Genomic DNA, 16,607 nt, shown 5'->3' with positions numbered 1-16,607 from the left:
ACATGTCTTCAAGTTGAAGAAAACTCTTTATGGCTTAAAACAAGCACCAAGGGTGTGGTATGATCGACTTAGCAACTTTCTTTGTGAAAGAGGATTTGAAAAAGGTAAATTTGACAAGACCTTGTTTATTAAGAAAATAAAAGGTAACACTTTATTGGTTTAAGTCTATGTTGACGACATCATATTCGGCTCAACAAACAAAGAAATGTGTGAAGAATTTCCATTGATGATGCAAGGAGAATTCAAGATGTCCATGATGGGCAAGATGAACTATTTTCTTGAACTCCAAATTAAGCAACTAAAGGATGGCATCTTCATCAACCAATCAAAGTACTACAAAGAGTTGTTGAAAAGATTCAACATGGATAGTTGCAAGGCAATGTCTACTCCAATGGGATCCGAAACTTATGTTGATCAAGATGAATCAGGTGTTTCGATTGATATCACAGAGTATCAAGGTATGATTGGTTCCTTACTATATTTGACGGCAAGTCGTCTTGGTATAATGTTTAGTGTGGGTCTTTGTGCGCGGTTTCAAGTCAATCCAAAGGAATCGCATCTCACTGCTGTTAAAAGGATCATGAAGCACCTCAAAGGAACAATGAATGTCAGCCTATGGTATCCAAAAGGTAGTATATGTGATTTAGTTGGATATTCTGACTCAGATTATGAAGGTTGTAAAACTAATAGAAAAAGTACAAGTGGAACATGTCACATCCTAGGAAATGCATTAGTTTCTTGGGCATGTAAGAAATAAGCATGTGTTGCTCTTAACACCGTAGAAGCAGAATACATAGCAGCAGGAAGTTGTTATGCTCAGATTCTATGGCTAAAGCAACAACTAAGTGATTTCGGACTAAATCTCGGATGCATACCACTTCGATGCCACAACACAAGTGCAATAAATATGACAAAGAATCCAGTCATGCATTCTCGTACTAAACACATAGAAATTCGAAATCACTTCTTGCTTGAACATGTGCTCAAAGGAGATGTTGAAGTCTCGTTCGTGGATACGCATAATCAGCTTACCGACATATTCACAAAACCTCTCCTGAAGGAATCATTTTACAAAATTCGAAGGGAACTTGGTATTTTAGATGATTGTGACATTTGATTTTTCAAAATTAATCAGTACAAGTACAAAGGTACACTCTCTCATTACCTCAAACTTTTATTTTAGAAGTGTATGTATGTGTTTTCTTACATGAGTTTGAAGAAAAATTAATTTTGTGTGCATTTATAATGTTTGTATGACATGTTTGCTTCATATAAAGTTGTCTAAGGATATTTAATAACATGTGTATGTGTTGGTATATTAAAATTCATTGCATGATGATCCTGGTGAACACTCTGTTTTTTTCTTTGAGGTAATCAATTACCTCTTAGTCTGTAATCGATTACATGCCTGCTTGCGTGACTCGTTGCTGTGTTTTTGCATAGTGTAACCAATTACACCTCTCAGGGTAATCGATTACACCTAAACGTTTTCCAGATTTTTGTCTTTTATTAAATATGTGTTACTTTTCTATATTTTTAAGTGCTTATTCATTACGTTACCACTTTCCAATATTTTTGTTCTGAACCCCTTCACTTTTCATCTACCCTAAACGTTACTTCAAACTTCTCCTCTCTCATATATTTCCATCACCTAAAATTAAAACTCCATTAAATTCCCACTCATAAATCTCTTTATATTTTCAATCTCTCTTACCCAAACCCCTTCCAAACTTCTTCCCAAACTCAAATTCGTTTTTTTTTCAAAACCCTAACTCTCAATCTCTTCAAGCTTCATGGCTCCTTTAAGGAAAGATAAGGGAAAATCCAAAATTGACGAAGTTAGCTCAGAACCTTAAGAGGCTGCACAACATGCACCCTCTATCAAGACTAGAAGACTTACTTTTGATTTCAGGAATCAATCTCTTATGACGGTGAAATATGGTAACATTTCATCATTCCCTTCTCACAATTTTTACTTTCCTGAGCTTCTGAGACTACACGGAGTATATTCTATGGTTTCTGACACTAGAAATTTTTATCCGGATTTAGTTAAAGATTTTTATGCAAATCTAGTTATTATTCTTGGTGATAATGATGTCCTCACTTCTAAAGTTAAGAATACTTATATTATCTTGGATTTAGAAGCTTTTGGAAACTGTTTAGGAATTCCTTTTGTTGGTCAAGCATTTCACCATGGGTTAGTCCTGGAATGGGAAGGTTAAAATAAGATGGATTATTTCTTCCATATCTGTCGTGTTTCTCAGCAAGCTATTCTTGGCAAGAAGAATCCAACTTATTCCCGATTACTTCTATTTGCAAAGAATTTAACCGTGAGTGATAGGATGCTCAATTACTTGATTACTTATGTGTTGATGCCGAAACACTCAAATCATTCCCAAATTGGTGATTTGGAGTTACAATTGATATATGCTATCAAAAATAAGATTCAAGTAAATTGGGCATACACTATCATGTACCATATGAAGCACCAACAATCCTTAACCGGTGGATTGCCATATGCTAGGTTAATCACCAAAATTTTGGAAGGTTGTGGAATTGATCTAAAACGGGAACCGAAGAAGAAGATGTCTGCTAGGGAATGTGAGATTAATGCTTCAACATCGGTTAGGAATACTAGTATCTTTTTGGACAAGGATGACGTGTATAAGTATAAGGATGAACCCTCTAATGCTCCTTCACCAGCTCCGGAAGGCGGGTACCCCAATGAAGTCCTCTACAACAAGATCTGTTCAGTTGAATCCACTATGATTCGTAATCATCTTGAGCAGAAATTTGAAATGGCTTCTATTAAAAGACTTTTGGAAAACCTTACCAAATCCCCAAACCCGAAAATTAGTGATGAAGAGGAAAGTTGTGAAGATGAAGGAGAGGATGAAGAGAATGTGGAAATGTTGGAAAGTGATTAAAGTGTTTACAATAATTATTGTGTTTGTTTCTTGTTTCTTTTGTTATGCTGAATTTTCTTGTCTTTAAATATTTATGTTTTAATTATTATGTATGGACAAGTTGGTTTTGTATTAAGTTATGTATTTTTGGTTGTTTTGTTATTTGTGTATGTTTTCATATTATATGTTATATTATCATACACCATATGGTCGTTTATTGTTTAGTCTTTCCCATCCTTTTTGCTAATGACAAAGGGGGATAAGATATAATTGGTTGTTGTATGTTGTATGTCTCTATAACAATGTATCTAGCAATTACTTTAAAAATTCTCTCAATCATGGATCAAGAGGGAGCTTCGATCAAGGAGGAGTTTTCAATTGTTAGAGAAAGCAAGATTGGATAAAACTTTCAATAAAGAGTTGTCATCATCAAAAAGGGGGAGAATGTGAAGATAAGCTTCTCAAAGTGTTTTGATGAAGACATGTTCTACAACCAAATGCGCATCGCAAAAAGAATGGTTTAAGACTCAAGCACAAGTCAAACTTCACTTATAAAAGAGTTTCAAGTCTTGAAGATTTATATTGATTTGATCAAATTATTAAGGTATAAAGTTCTCAACCTCTCTATGTTCATTCAAGTGCTCAATGTTTTCATACATACATATCATGTTTCATTTAAGTCTCTTAAATATTTTAATTTGGCCTTACATTTCATTTTTCACTACATTCTGTCTCTCTGCCCTGATGGTAATCGATTATAAGGTTTGAGGTAATCGATTGTCAGTTGTGTGCGTTGCCTCCTGTGATAAGTTTTACAGCAGGTAATCGGTTACCATGTTCTAGATAATCGATTACACAGTAAAAAATTTCAACTTTTTTAATGTTGGCTCAGGTGTAACCGATTACACCATATTGGGTAATCGATTACCACTGAACCAGTGGGAAAAATAAATGTATTCTTTCATGAAAACTTTTTCTGAAATGTGTTCTTGAAGCATGTCATCCATTCATGAATTATGACCATTTAGAAAGATGTCTAAGAGTTATATATAACACATATTTTCAGAATTTGAACACACCTCCTTCACACAAATATTTCAAACAATTTTTTTCTCTTCATCTTTTCAAATTCTCTCAAGTGTTCTTGATTAAATTTTCTGGTGAAACTTTCTACATAGAACTTTCAATATGCATTCATATAGTTTCATCCATATCATCCTTAGAGAACTTGTATGTCATAAAGAAAATTGATTACTTAAAAGGATAAGATCAATCAATAGATTGATATATTATTCCATCTGTCAAAAACTTGTAAAAACTCATATTGCTCTTATTATCCTTGTTGTCAAGGATTGTTGGAAACAATAGAGTCATTAAGAGAGAATTGTTCTCTTAGCGGACTTAGTGAAAAATCCAAGAGGTTTGTTCTTGGTATTTTTGTTAGAGTCTGTATAGAAAGACTAGGTTGTCTTGTCCATAAGATCTAATTATAATGTGGTAAGGGAATTGGAGTACTCTCGAATTGTAAGGGGAACTAGAATAGGTCTTGGTGTTCTTTACTTTTTACATATTACCATTTCATTGCATAACCAAACCAGAAAAGAAAGAACAAGTTTTCATAAAACCGGAAAAAGTTTTCAAAGAACCTAATCCCCCCTCTTAGGTGCATACTCATCTTACAAATTCTCACAGTGAGAATTCTGCAGATTTTATGGAATATGATCGGTAACCCCTTAATCTGAGAGTGATGAATGATTATATATGAGTTTTGATTGCATAACCGGATCAAGTAGCTTGGCCCGAGGTGTTAGGGTAATTAACATTTGTTAACTTTCACAGTGCAAGTTAGTTGGATGTGATCAAACTTTGTTAACTAACTTTCTCAAGTTCAACTTAGTTACTTAAATTCAGTTAAGTGGTTAATTGGTTAGTGTGAAAATGTTAGTTAATAAGTTTGAATTTCTCAAACAGTTAGAGTTAGCTGCAATTAATTATGTGAAACATTTAGGTTAGTTCTAAACTAGTGTAATCGAAGCCTTGTTAGAACTCTGTTGAAATTAGAATGAATATTAGATTGTTAAATTCTGTTAAAACTGCTTGTAGAAATGAAGTTAGTTTGTGCAGTTAGTAGCAAATGTTAATTAGTTAGTGTGAGTTGTAGCTAGTATGGAAGCAAGAGAAAACGGGGCGACAAATCTTTCTATTGGATGTTAGATACTTGATTTAGATTTATCTTCAAAGTAGTAATTATACTGCAACATCCATATATTGTTATCTTAAGTTTATGCATGGTTTCTTTTTTGAACAATATTTACTTTACGTTATCGCAGTGGTATCACACTAATAAAGTCGGTTGGAGTCTTAGTGTCGATCCCCTCACGCAATCGCCAACCGCCAATACTGCTTTGCAAGATAGGAATTGGTTTTTCGTTACTATATACATTATGTGCTTTTGAAGTAAAGTTCTTGCTCGTCCTGTAAATTGAATCTCTTGTTGCTTTAAATATTACAATTCCCAACTGATCCACATTTTTAGGTGTTGTTTCAGGAAAAGGAAACTACTTAACACATCATCTTGCAATTTCAAGTTTCACTTCGCAACCTCTACAAGAACGTGTAGCAAATTGTCCGGATGAGTAGCTTGCAATAGCCTAAGCCAATTTTCAGCAGCTTGTGTCAAAGAATTGGCTTTCCTCTAAATTTCAGAATTTGTGGCTACATAGATTTTTAGCAGCTTTTCCAACATCGCAGATTTGTATGAAGGTTTATGGAAAGTATCTAATTCAAAGAGTAAAGATAACTTTTTTTCCGACTCAGCTTTAACATGAGCCTGCGTGTGTTTTAAAATACCATGATAATGTTTTGCATTGATAAATACAGGCTCATCGACTGCATCAGTTGGTGAAGGAACACATGCATGTTGAATTCCTATTAGCTAAAGATTTTCCATTAAACGCCTACCGCGAGGCTGTGGCGGATAAGCTTGTGCATTATAGGGAGCAAACATGTTTATGTAGTAGGGACCCATATATGGATAAGCAGGTGGCACCATAGCATTTCCATGGCCAAGCTACGGAGGTGGTACATACTAAACAACTGGCTATAAATTGCTCATGTGATAATCTATGATTGTTTCACCAACAAGTATCATGAGATCACGTGTCGAACCGGTCGATCAAATACTTTGAGCTGCAACAATAGCTCCACAAACATGTGCGATGAATTAATTATCCAAGCTCACTTGCAAAAGCTTTTCCCACTCCCGTGCAGTGTGTGTTGTTACATGATAAAAGTTCTCTCTCTCTCTCTCTATATATATATATATATATATATATATATATATATATATATATATATATATATATATATATATATATATATATATATATATATATATATATATATATATATATATATATATATATATATGACATGTTTAGAGATTTGAACATTTTTCCAAAAAATTTCATGATGTTTCAGGGGTTGATCAGAAGTGCCCCGACACCAAAAGATTGAGCAGCACCAGCAAATTCACTAAGAATGAGAATGAACATGTGGGTATGGGTTGTGATTTGTATTGTTCGAGTTCGAAGGAATATGACAGTTGGTAAATTCTAAATAATATTATAGTTTTGGTGAATCTTTGGATTAAGATGATAAATGAATGACCATGTATCAAATTAGTTATTAGAACAAAGTATTCTTTCTGGCAAAGTTAGATTATGAAAATTGGTATCCAAAAATATGAATTAAAATGTGATTAAATTTTAGTTTATGTAAAAATAATCATTTAAATAAATAAAAATGCATTTTGTTTTATTTTATTACACTAAAATTTAATCAAAACTATACAAATTTAATATTTGAAATACATACTCAGATATCAAAGCTGTAAGTTTAATAAATTCTTGATATAAGGCCCAGATATCAAAGCTGAAAGCCATTGTTGGGATGCAAATATAGGGAACAATAGGCATTGTCGTCCGGAGTAAATGTAAAATTGGCTAGATCACACGGAGCGATATTGGCCAAATGTTTGTCGAATTGACGTCTGTCGATATGATTGATAGGAGTCTTGAAATAACCTTGGTCTGCTTCTATATTCTCCACAATACCATTTGTACGCCATATGATGATTCGTTGGTGCATTGAGGATGACACAACCCCGACCCCATGTATCCATTCTCTTCCAAATAACAAATTATAATTAGTCTTCGTCTCCATAATCATAAACATTATGGATCTGGTGACAGTTCTTACAGTTAACTCGACCTGGATTACACCAAAAGTGGGACCCACATTTCCCTCATAATTGGAAAGTACCATATTGTGGCGCTTGGCATCTGTATCGTACTTGCCAATTTTTCTCAACATATGGTGCGGTATCAAATTCACTGTTGTGTCGCAGTCCACTACGATTTTATTAATAGGGACATCTTTGATCTTCCCAATAATAAAGAGAGACTTAAAATGAATCTTCATAGCCTCGTTGAGTCTCTCGAAGAAGGCATTTTGCTCCTCCACGAAACCATTGTTCATCACATAGTAGCATACTGGCTTGTGAGCAGCCATTTCTCTTTCTGCATTGATGTCGGTGTCTTCGACCCCTGTGATTTGGTCGAACTCCCTGGGCATCACAGATACCACACCGACTAAGATATCCAAATAAGCTTCTGACCTAGAGTCAAAATTATCTGTCAACATTTCGTCTTCTATAGCCATTCGATCATATTTCTCTCTGGTCGCCTCTGCTGGAGTATTAAACTTTCTTTTGTCAATGCTTAGGTCCTCCTTTTTCCTTGCAGGCACATTAGTGCTGGACTCATCTTTTTCCTTTTCGCTAGAATCCCTCTGTGCTTTCCTCCTTCTCTGTTCCCTTCTCCATTTAGACCTTGTCATGAGATTTTTTTCTTTGTAGTTTTCAGAGATGTGAGAGGTTTTTTGGTCAACCTGAAACTCCTTACGGTATGCTAATGACGAACCTCTATCCACCTCAAAGTTCTGCCATTTTCCCTGACCGCATTTCCTGCCATCGATTGGATTCACCCATTTTCCATTTGAAGCTTCAGCGTTGGGTTTGAAAAAGATGGGTTTAGCATCATGACCCTTTCGTTTTGTTTCACCGAGCTTCACCATATGCCTTCTTGGATCAAAGTACCTTCTTGGGTCGAAAGCCCTTATGGGCTGGACAACCTGTTGATCTTGAAAGGCTTTCTGACACCCTTGGTGTTTTACCATCCTTACTCCCTCGAGGTTTTGGTCCGCTTTCTTGTCGAAGACGGTGCTGTATCGGGGGCACATCATAACCTCTGATTGCTTCTTTTGGCACCTCCGGAGGAAATCACTCAGTGTTTCGTCTTCTTTGGGGAAGGCTATTTTATTATACTCTTATTGTTGACACTCATTGTCAACTTCCATGGAGGTTTCTTGGGATATTTCGACCATTAACCTCTATGTCGACATCTTCAGTGATGTCCATCTTCTGGAATTGCAATTGAAGGCCCTTAGTAGCCTGATATATTTACACGAAACCATCAGCAGTTTCTTTAGTTACTATCATCAGGTTGGAATCTTCAGTGATTCCAGTGTCGAAAACATCAGTGTTTCCATTGGTGGCATTTCCCACATCTTCATGAACGAAGTCATTGAAGAATTCCTGATCAAGTTGCTCAGAAACCCTAACCATGACAGGTTCGTTGACGAAGTCCTCAATGACTTCGGTCATGTCGAAATCTTCAGTGACTTCGACCATGTTTACTTCCTCTGGTTCAGTGTAGTGGGCATCAACCACTTGCAGAGGATTGAAGTCGATCTTCATCTGTCTCTTAGGTTTGTCTCCAAACTTAAGTCTCCTTTCTTGGATAACATTCTGAACAAGATCCATGAAAAGAAAATATTGAGATGTTTTATGCCCCATAAAACTATGGTACTTGCAAAACCCTCTTTTCTTTCTTTGTTCTAAAGGAGACAATTTAGCACCCAGAGGCACTATCATTTGACCATCCTTAACTAACAAATCTAAGATTTTGTCACATTTTGTAACTTCGAAAGTGTAAGTTTTCTTAGGAAACTTATCATTCTTTTCTGGTTCAATAGGGTTTTTTCCATTCGACGGGGCCAAGACCTTACACGCGTAATGTGGCCCTTGCTTCAACTCAGCAAGGTCAATTTCATTTTCGTCGAAGTTTAAAGGCCCATTATAGAATCCTTCGTCATCATTAATGAAATCGACGTAGGCTACTCTTTTATTCTCATTTGCTCTAGCCTTTTCTTCCTTCAAGCGTTCTAACTGTCGAACCCTATCAACCAGTTGGGCCATATCTCTCAAATACTGGGTATCTAACTTCTTCCTGATAGAATAGTCAAAGTCCCCAACGGCCATTTCGATCAATTCATGCTCTGGTACTTGTGTAAAACACTTATCTTTGAGTAATCGAAATCTATTTAGATAGTCATCAATTGGCTCAGTGAACTTTCGTTTAATACTAACCAATTCTTTTATACTTATCTTTGTTTGCCCCATGTAAAACTGCTAATGGAACATTCTCTCCAACTGATTCCAAGTATGAATCGAATTTTGTGGCAAGGTGGTGAACCACGTGAAGACATTCTTTATGAGAGAACTTGGGAAATACTTTATCCTAAGGCTTTTGTTGTTCGAAATACCCCATGCCTCTGTTAAATATCTAGCCACATGTTCGACAGTGGATTTAGTAGTATCCATAGAAAACTTAGTGAATTTGAGGATTTTTGTTATAGGGGGTGTTTCTACTTGTAGGACATATTCCGACAAAGGTGATGTATAATTTGGCACTCGAAAGCCAAACTTTACCTTATTTCGAACCATAATCCTTTCGACCATGGCTGCTAGATTATTATCTACTGCCATATCATCATGTCGAATCTGCCTTATGACATTATTAATGTTTTTGTTTCTATTTACCATTACTATCCTTGGCTCTCTTTCCTTGGGAATTTGTGGTTCAGTCCTAGGGGGGTCGACTCCTACTCCCTGATTTACCATCTCTAGTTGCGGTTGATTTTATAGAATTTGGTTAATAGTAGGGTCTTCTTCGAAGGTTACCCCCTGGTTTTTCCTTATCCAATCCCTCAGAGGGTGTCGATAGGCTGTGCTACACCTAAGAAATCAGACATTCGTGCCATCTACGCTGTCATCTGTTGATTCGATTGTGTCATATTTTGAATCAAAGGATTCATTACGGTGGTCAATGTTTGGGTACACATTTGGACCATCTCATGGTTGCTTTCGTCTATTTGTTGTCTCCACACTGCTGCAAAATTATTGGTAAGACTGGGTATTTCTGTTTGGTATCCCAAGCCTAAAGATTGGTTATTTCGACCCACGTTAACCCCAAATCCTAACCCTTGTAATGGGGAGGTTATGTTAACCACTGATTCTGAAAATGTCGAAGCAACGTTATGTAAACTTGCCATCACTGAAGTTGGCATTCCATATGGCTGTTCTCGACCACCAAAGGGTATAGAGAAACCATGGGGGTATCGAAGGCTTGTTTAGAACACCTCCAATCGGGGGGGGGGGGGGGGGGGGGTGAGGAGGCCCCCTAGGCCTAATGTAAGTCAAAATAAGTTCAGTATGGGGAATCGAATGTGTAGGCATCGAACTTGCCATAGATGGAACTGACTCAGACACGTGCATTGTGGCCGTGTTCGCCCCCATCGAAGAAGAATGGGGTGGCACATTGCTGGTTGATGGATTTTGAGAATTTTGGTTATTTGACGCATTTAAATTCCCTATTCTCCTAGTGGATCTTCTCCTTGGTGTGTGTTCGTTGGTTGTGACTACTTTACCACTCCTTAATAACATACAGCGAATTCTTTCGAAAGGGAGAAGATGACTGAATAACTAGAATTAAAAAAAAACAATTTTACTTTTCTAAAACATTAGCACTGTCCCACTGGATCGATCAGATTGATCCTAGGACATGCACTAATTATTTAAGGTGAATTCTAGTAAACATAAACACTTCGACAATGTTTGCAATGATAATGATTAGTGAAAATACTTAAACAGTAAAAGACCAACACAAAATAAAGAGAAGCATTGTAAGAACGAAGGTAAATAACGACAAAGATGAATCCTTAAAATAAAGAAGTAATTCTAGAAAATAAAGATGAATTGAATTACTTCAAAGTAAATGACAATGGTGTAAATCGAACGTACATTTCTCAATTTAGTGTTTCTCTACACACGGATACTTGGTAAATTTTACAGGCTTTGTACACACTTTGAACACACTTTGAACACACACGATCCTAGCACTAAGACCCTCTATTTATACTAATCGAAATAACCGCTTCTAACGACCTTTCTACCGCATCGAGACAAATTGCGCTTTGCATGGATGCAACTATCCACTATGCTCCACATGTACCTTCAACAATTTCAGATAAGAACAAAGATCTCTCATTTATTTGAATTTGAATTTTTGATCGAAAACGTCTTCAAAACACTCAAAAATATTTCTAAGTTCCTACTGTATCTTGATCCTCTCATCCAGGAACTTTCGACTAGAGCTCCCAATATTAAATTTAGTCGAAACATCCTCACAAAGAATTCCACCTCGTAACTTTAAAATGAGCGTCAAAATTAGGAGACGACACTTACATGAATATTAAATAATAAAAAAAAATTTAATTTGTAAAGTTCTACAAATAGTTAACAAAATTAATATCTCAATTAATTTATTTTTTAATTCTTGTAATTTCCGTTTTATAATTAAAGACAAAGTAGAATAACAATTTTTTTTTTCTGTCTAGTACATAAAAATATAAATATCTATCAAAATTGTTTATATTTTTATTAAAATGAGGATATTCCATAAAAAATACTCTTAGATTTAAGATTATTTTTTGATAAAATATTTGAGATATTATCGGGGATTCCGTTTTGCTCTCTCTTGGTCGATATACTCTTCCCTCGTTCTTCTATCTCTCACACGCCCCCTTTCTCTCTATTTCTCAGGTTCGATTCTCTCTTCAGTTTTTCTTTTATTTCTCGCTTTTTTTCTACCTTCTTCTTCCTAACAGATCGGTATTTGTTCTTTTTCTTCGCTCTTTTTTCAACTTCGTTTTGTTTCAGATCTATACTATTTTTGATTTTTTTCAACTGCTTCCTTGTTTGTTAGATTCCTCTTCTCCTCGATTCGGTGTCTGTAACCACGGATTGATTTTGAGTTCAAATCGATGTAGTTTTGTTGACTTACTATTTTTATTCCCGATGTGATTTTTGTCTTACTTTTCTTGGAGTAATCGTTTTTTTTTCTTCATATATGTTATTTAATACTATTAATTTGTTTGAATATACATGATTAAAGTAATCAAAACACTGGTTATTAGGTTTTTGATTTTTGCTTTCCAATTTTGTTGTTGTTGTGTTATTTGGTTGACTTTTGAAGTGATAATATAGCATAATGATATCTTGTGTAAATTATGAAGAATTTTTTACTGTAACAATACTTGCTAAATATGCTTACCAAACAAGTTATTTGTTCTGATCAATTGGATTGTTTTTTTGGCATATAAATTTAGTATCTTTATAATTTGGGTATAAGAACTTATCAGATATTGAGGTTTGTGATATTTTATATTTAACTAACTTCAATGTTTTGATGTTTCAGTACTAACATACTCCTTTTCTGTGGACTATAAACACTAGTCAAAATGGTAAGTTGAACATTACACGGTATTCTTTTGTTTGGTTTATTATTTATAATACTTTGATTGAATATTTATAATCTGAGTTGAAATTTGTGTTCTTATTTACAGGTGAAGTTCACAGCTGATGAGTTACGTCGCATTATGGACTACAAGCACAACATTCGTAATATGAGTGTCATCGCTCATGTTGACCACGGTATGGTTGAACAGATGATTTTTATATTTCTATGCAATGTTTTTTCCTGATTGTGGTGATGTTGCTCTCTTATCTATCTTTCTGGTAAGGATATTATTGAGCTTTGTTGCTTGAGAATAAATTTTAAGTGTTGTTACTTAAATAGGTTCTTTGGTGTTTCCTAGGATCTTTTATTGCAAATGATGATAACGGGAACAATGTTTTGTCATACAGTTTCTAAAAGTATTATGTTGTCTTATTATAAGTACAACTTTCCTGTAAATCAGAGTGCATTGTAATATTGTATGAACTATAGTTTGCTTAACAATTTGTTCTTCAATTATTTTTGCAGGAAAATCCACTCTAACCGACTCTCTAGTTGCTGCTGCGGGGATTATTGCCCAGGAAGTAGCAGGTGATGTCCGTATGACGGACACCCGTGCTGATGAAGCTGAGCGTGGTATAACAATCAAGTCTACCGGTATCTCACTATACTATGAAATGACTCCTGAGTCTCTCAAGAGTTATAAGGGGGAGCGTAATGGAAATGAGTATCTCATAAATCTCATTGATTCCCCTGGGCACGTTGACTTTTCATCGGAGGTTACTGCTGCACTCCGTATTACTGATGGAGCACTTGTGGTTGTAGACTGTGTGGAAGGTGTATGTGTCCAAACTGAAACCGTGCTTCGACAAGCCCTTGGAGAAAGGATCAGGCCTGTTCTTACAGTTAATAAGATGGACAGATGCTTCCTTGAGCTTCAGGTTGATGGAGAGGAGGCGTACCAGACCTTTCAAAGAGTTATTGAAAATGCTAATGTGATTATGGCTACATATGAAGATCCACTTCTCGGTGATGTTCAGGTGTATCCAGAGAAAGGAACAGTTGCTTTTTCTGCTGGTCTGCATGGTTGGGCTTTTACTCTGACAAACTTTGCAAAAATGTATGCCTCAAAATTTGGTGTTGATGAGTCCAAGATGATGGAGAGGCTCTGGGGAGAAAATTTCTTTGACCCAGCCACAAAAAAATGGACCACCAAGAATACTGGTTCAGCTTCTTGCAAACGTGGGTTTGTTCAGTTCTGTTATGAGCCTATTAAGCAGATCATTAACACTTGTATGAATGATCAGAAGGATAAGTTGTGGCCTATGCTTACAAAGCTAGGGGTCACCATGAAGTCTGATGAGAAGGACCTGATGGGTAAGCCATTGATGAAACGTGTCATGCAGACCTGGCTGCCAGCAAGTACTGCACTTCTAGAAATGATGATCTTCCATCTTCCATCACCATCCACGGCCCAGAGGTACCGTGTTGAGAATTTGTACGAGGGTCCCCTTGATGATCAATATGCAAATGCTATCCGAAACTGTGATCCCGATGGTCCTCTGATGCTTTATGTCTCAAAGATGATTCCAGCATCTGATAAAGGAAGGTTTTTTGCTTTTGGCCGTGTATTTGCCGGTAAGGTGTCAACAGGTTTGAAGGTCAGAATTATGGGACCAAATTATGTCCCTGGGGAGAAGAAAGATCTATATGTGAAAAGTGTTCAAAGAACTGTCATTTGGATGGGAAAGAGACAGGAGACTGTTGAGGATGTGCCCTGTGGTAACACTGTTGCTTTGGTTGGTTTGGATCAATTTATCACGAAGAATGCTACATTGACAAATGAGAAGGAAGTTGATGCCCACCCTATCCGAGCTATGAAGTTTTCTGTCTCTCCTGTTGTGCGTGTTGCTGTTCAGTGCAAGGTTGCTTCAGATCTTCCTAAGCTAGTTGAGGGTCTCAAACGTTTGGCTAAGTCAGATCCTATGGTTGTCTGTACTATTGAAGAGTCTGGAGAACACATTATTGCTGGTGCAGGAGAGCTTCATCTAGAGATCTGTTTGAAGGACTTGCAGGATGATTTCATGGGTGGAGCTGAGATTGTTAAATCCGACCCTGTTGTGTCCTTCAGGGAGACTGTTCTAGATAGATCAGTCCGCACAGTGATGAGTAAATCACCCAACAAGCACAACCGGTTGTACATGGAAGCAAGACCTTTGGAGGATGGACTCGCAGAAGCCATTGATGAAGGCACAATTGGACCAAGGGATGACCCCAAGGTTCGCTCTAAAATCTTGTCTGAAGAGTATGGTTGGGACAAGGACCTTGCCAAGAAAATCTGGTGTTTTGGACCTGAGACCACTGGACCCAACATGGTGGTTGATATGTGTAAGGGAGTTCAGTATCTTAATGAAATCAAGGATTCTGTGGTTGCTGGATTCCAGTGGGCATCAAAAGAAGGTGCTTTGGCCGAAGAAAACATGAGAGCAATCTGCTTTGAAGTATGTGATGTTGTCCTGCACACTGATGCTATCCACAGAGGAGGTGGTCAGATCATTCCTACCGCTAGGAGAGTCTTCTATGCCTCACAGCTGACAGCCAAACCCAGGCTTCTGGAGCCTGTTTACATGGTGGAAATCCAAGCTCCCGAACAAGCTCTTGGTGGTATCTATAGTGTTCTTAACCAGAAACGTGGACATGTTTTTGAAGAAATGCAGAGGCCCGGTACCCCACTTTACAACATCAAAGCATACCTCCCTGTTGTCGAGTCCTTTGGATTTTCCAGCACACTGAGGGCTGCGACATCTGGGCAGGCTTTCCCCCAGTGTGTCTTTGATCATTGGGATACATTGTCCTCAGATCCCTTGGAGGCTGGTTCACAAGCTGCACAGCTTGTTACCGACATTCGCAAGAGGAAGGGCCTCAAGGAGCAGATGACCCCACTCTCTGACTTTGAAGACAAGCTTTAAATTACTTTTACTATTTTATATCTATGAACTAGGCTGTTATGAAAACTTTGTTGACCTAGTTTTAAAAGTTCTGTACCTTGAATTTTGTTTTTTTGATTTGTCTGTAAGTGTTGTACTTTTAACTATTTATCTTTGCATCAATGTAATTTGTAGGATTTGCATTGATGTTGGATAGAATTACTATCCTTTGAATTTAAGTGCTTTTTAAGATACAGATTTGTTTGCTTCTCTTCCGTGTTCTGCTTATGTTATCATCTCTGTTATGCAAAGATCAGCCATTCTTTTGGCACTCCAAATTAGTTTCTCTTAATTGGGCATGTATGGCAGGGGAATCTCAAGTTCACAAACATTATGTTGTTGGATTCTGATGAAATTCATATGAATTTCTTGCCCTTGTACATGTCAACTGGTGTCAGATGCACATATCCATGGATCTTTTCTTTTGAACTAACCCTCAATTCATTCAAGATATAATTTTTCTTCCTATGTTTTTATTATTATTTATTTGTGCAGTATATGTGATGTATCAATGTCAAACCAAATTATCTTTAAATTTATCTTCAATTGTAATGTAGTTTTAATTTTTTTCAATCTATTTAAAGTCATGTATTTGATTTACCATGTCTTCATTTCAGATAAAAAGGAGTAAAATAATAACTGATTAGGCATTTTGCTTTCACTTCAATTTAGTGTGCTGATTTATTTTGTAATTTATGTTATTGTTTATTTGGTTATCATTGTCGATCAATTTTTATATTTTGGCTCTGTTTTGGTAGATCAAGATGTGTACATCTACCATTCCGGGTTTCACTTCAACCTTAAGCTTTTGGCATATGTAGTCTTTGGCGATATAAATTTTAGGCTCCTTTCCTATCATTGTTAAAAGACACTTGAGTCTGAAGATACATCTACAAATGTGTTTTTTTTATACATTTTAAACGTAAATTGATGAGACGCTCTATTTTACATATTTGATTAATTTGGAGATACATTTCCATATGCACAATTAATATTTCGGAGATATAATAATGAAA

At 36.3% G+C, this 16,607-nt stretch overlaps 2 protein-coding genes across 3 annotated transcripts; both read left to right on the top strand.

Annotated features, from left to right (window-relative positions):
• Positions 1-361: 361 nt before the first annotated feature.
• Positions 362-757, top strand: LOC127093967 (secreted RxLR effector protein 161-like). Its single transcript, XM_051032848.1, has one exon. It carries the CDS (start codon positions 362-364, stop codon positions 755-757), a length of 396 nt encoding a protein of 131 aa, XP_050888805.1.
• Positions 758-11,767: 11,010 nt separating this feature from the next.
• Positions 11,768-15,787, top strand: LOC127096893 (elongation factor 2). 2 transcript variants are annotated; one of them, XM_051035428.1, is made up of 4 exons: positions 11,768-11,910; positions 12,566-12,611; positions 12,714-12,801; positions 13,133-15,787. In XM_051035428.1, the coding sequence occupies exons 2-4, from the start codon at positions 12,609-12,611 to the stop codon at positions 15,571-15,573; spliced, it is 2,532 nt and encodes an 843-aa protein (XP_050891385.1). In that variant the 5' UTR covers positions 11,768-11,910; positions 12,566-12,608; the 3' UTR covers positions 15,574-15,787. The 2 variants fall into 2 exon arrangements, with proteins under 2 accessions (XP_050891385.1, XP_050891386.1); XM_051035429.1 differs by lacking the exon at positions 11,768-11,910 and adding an exon at positions 11,944-11,979.
• Positions 15,788-16,607: the final 820 nt, after the last annotated feature.

The sequence above is a fragment of the Lathyrus oleraceus genome, chromosome 6, assembly GCF_024323335.1.
Source record: "Lathyrus oleraceus cultivar Zhongwan6 chromosome 6, CAAS_Psat_ZW6_1.0, whole genome shotgun sequence".
NCBI classification, from domain to species: Eukaryota; Viridiplantae; Streptophyta; class Magnoliopsida; order Fabales; family Fabaceae; genus Lathyrus; species Lathyrus oleraceus.
This window is presented reverse-complemented; position numbering and strand designations above follow the sequence as displayed.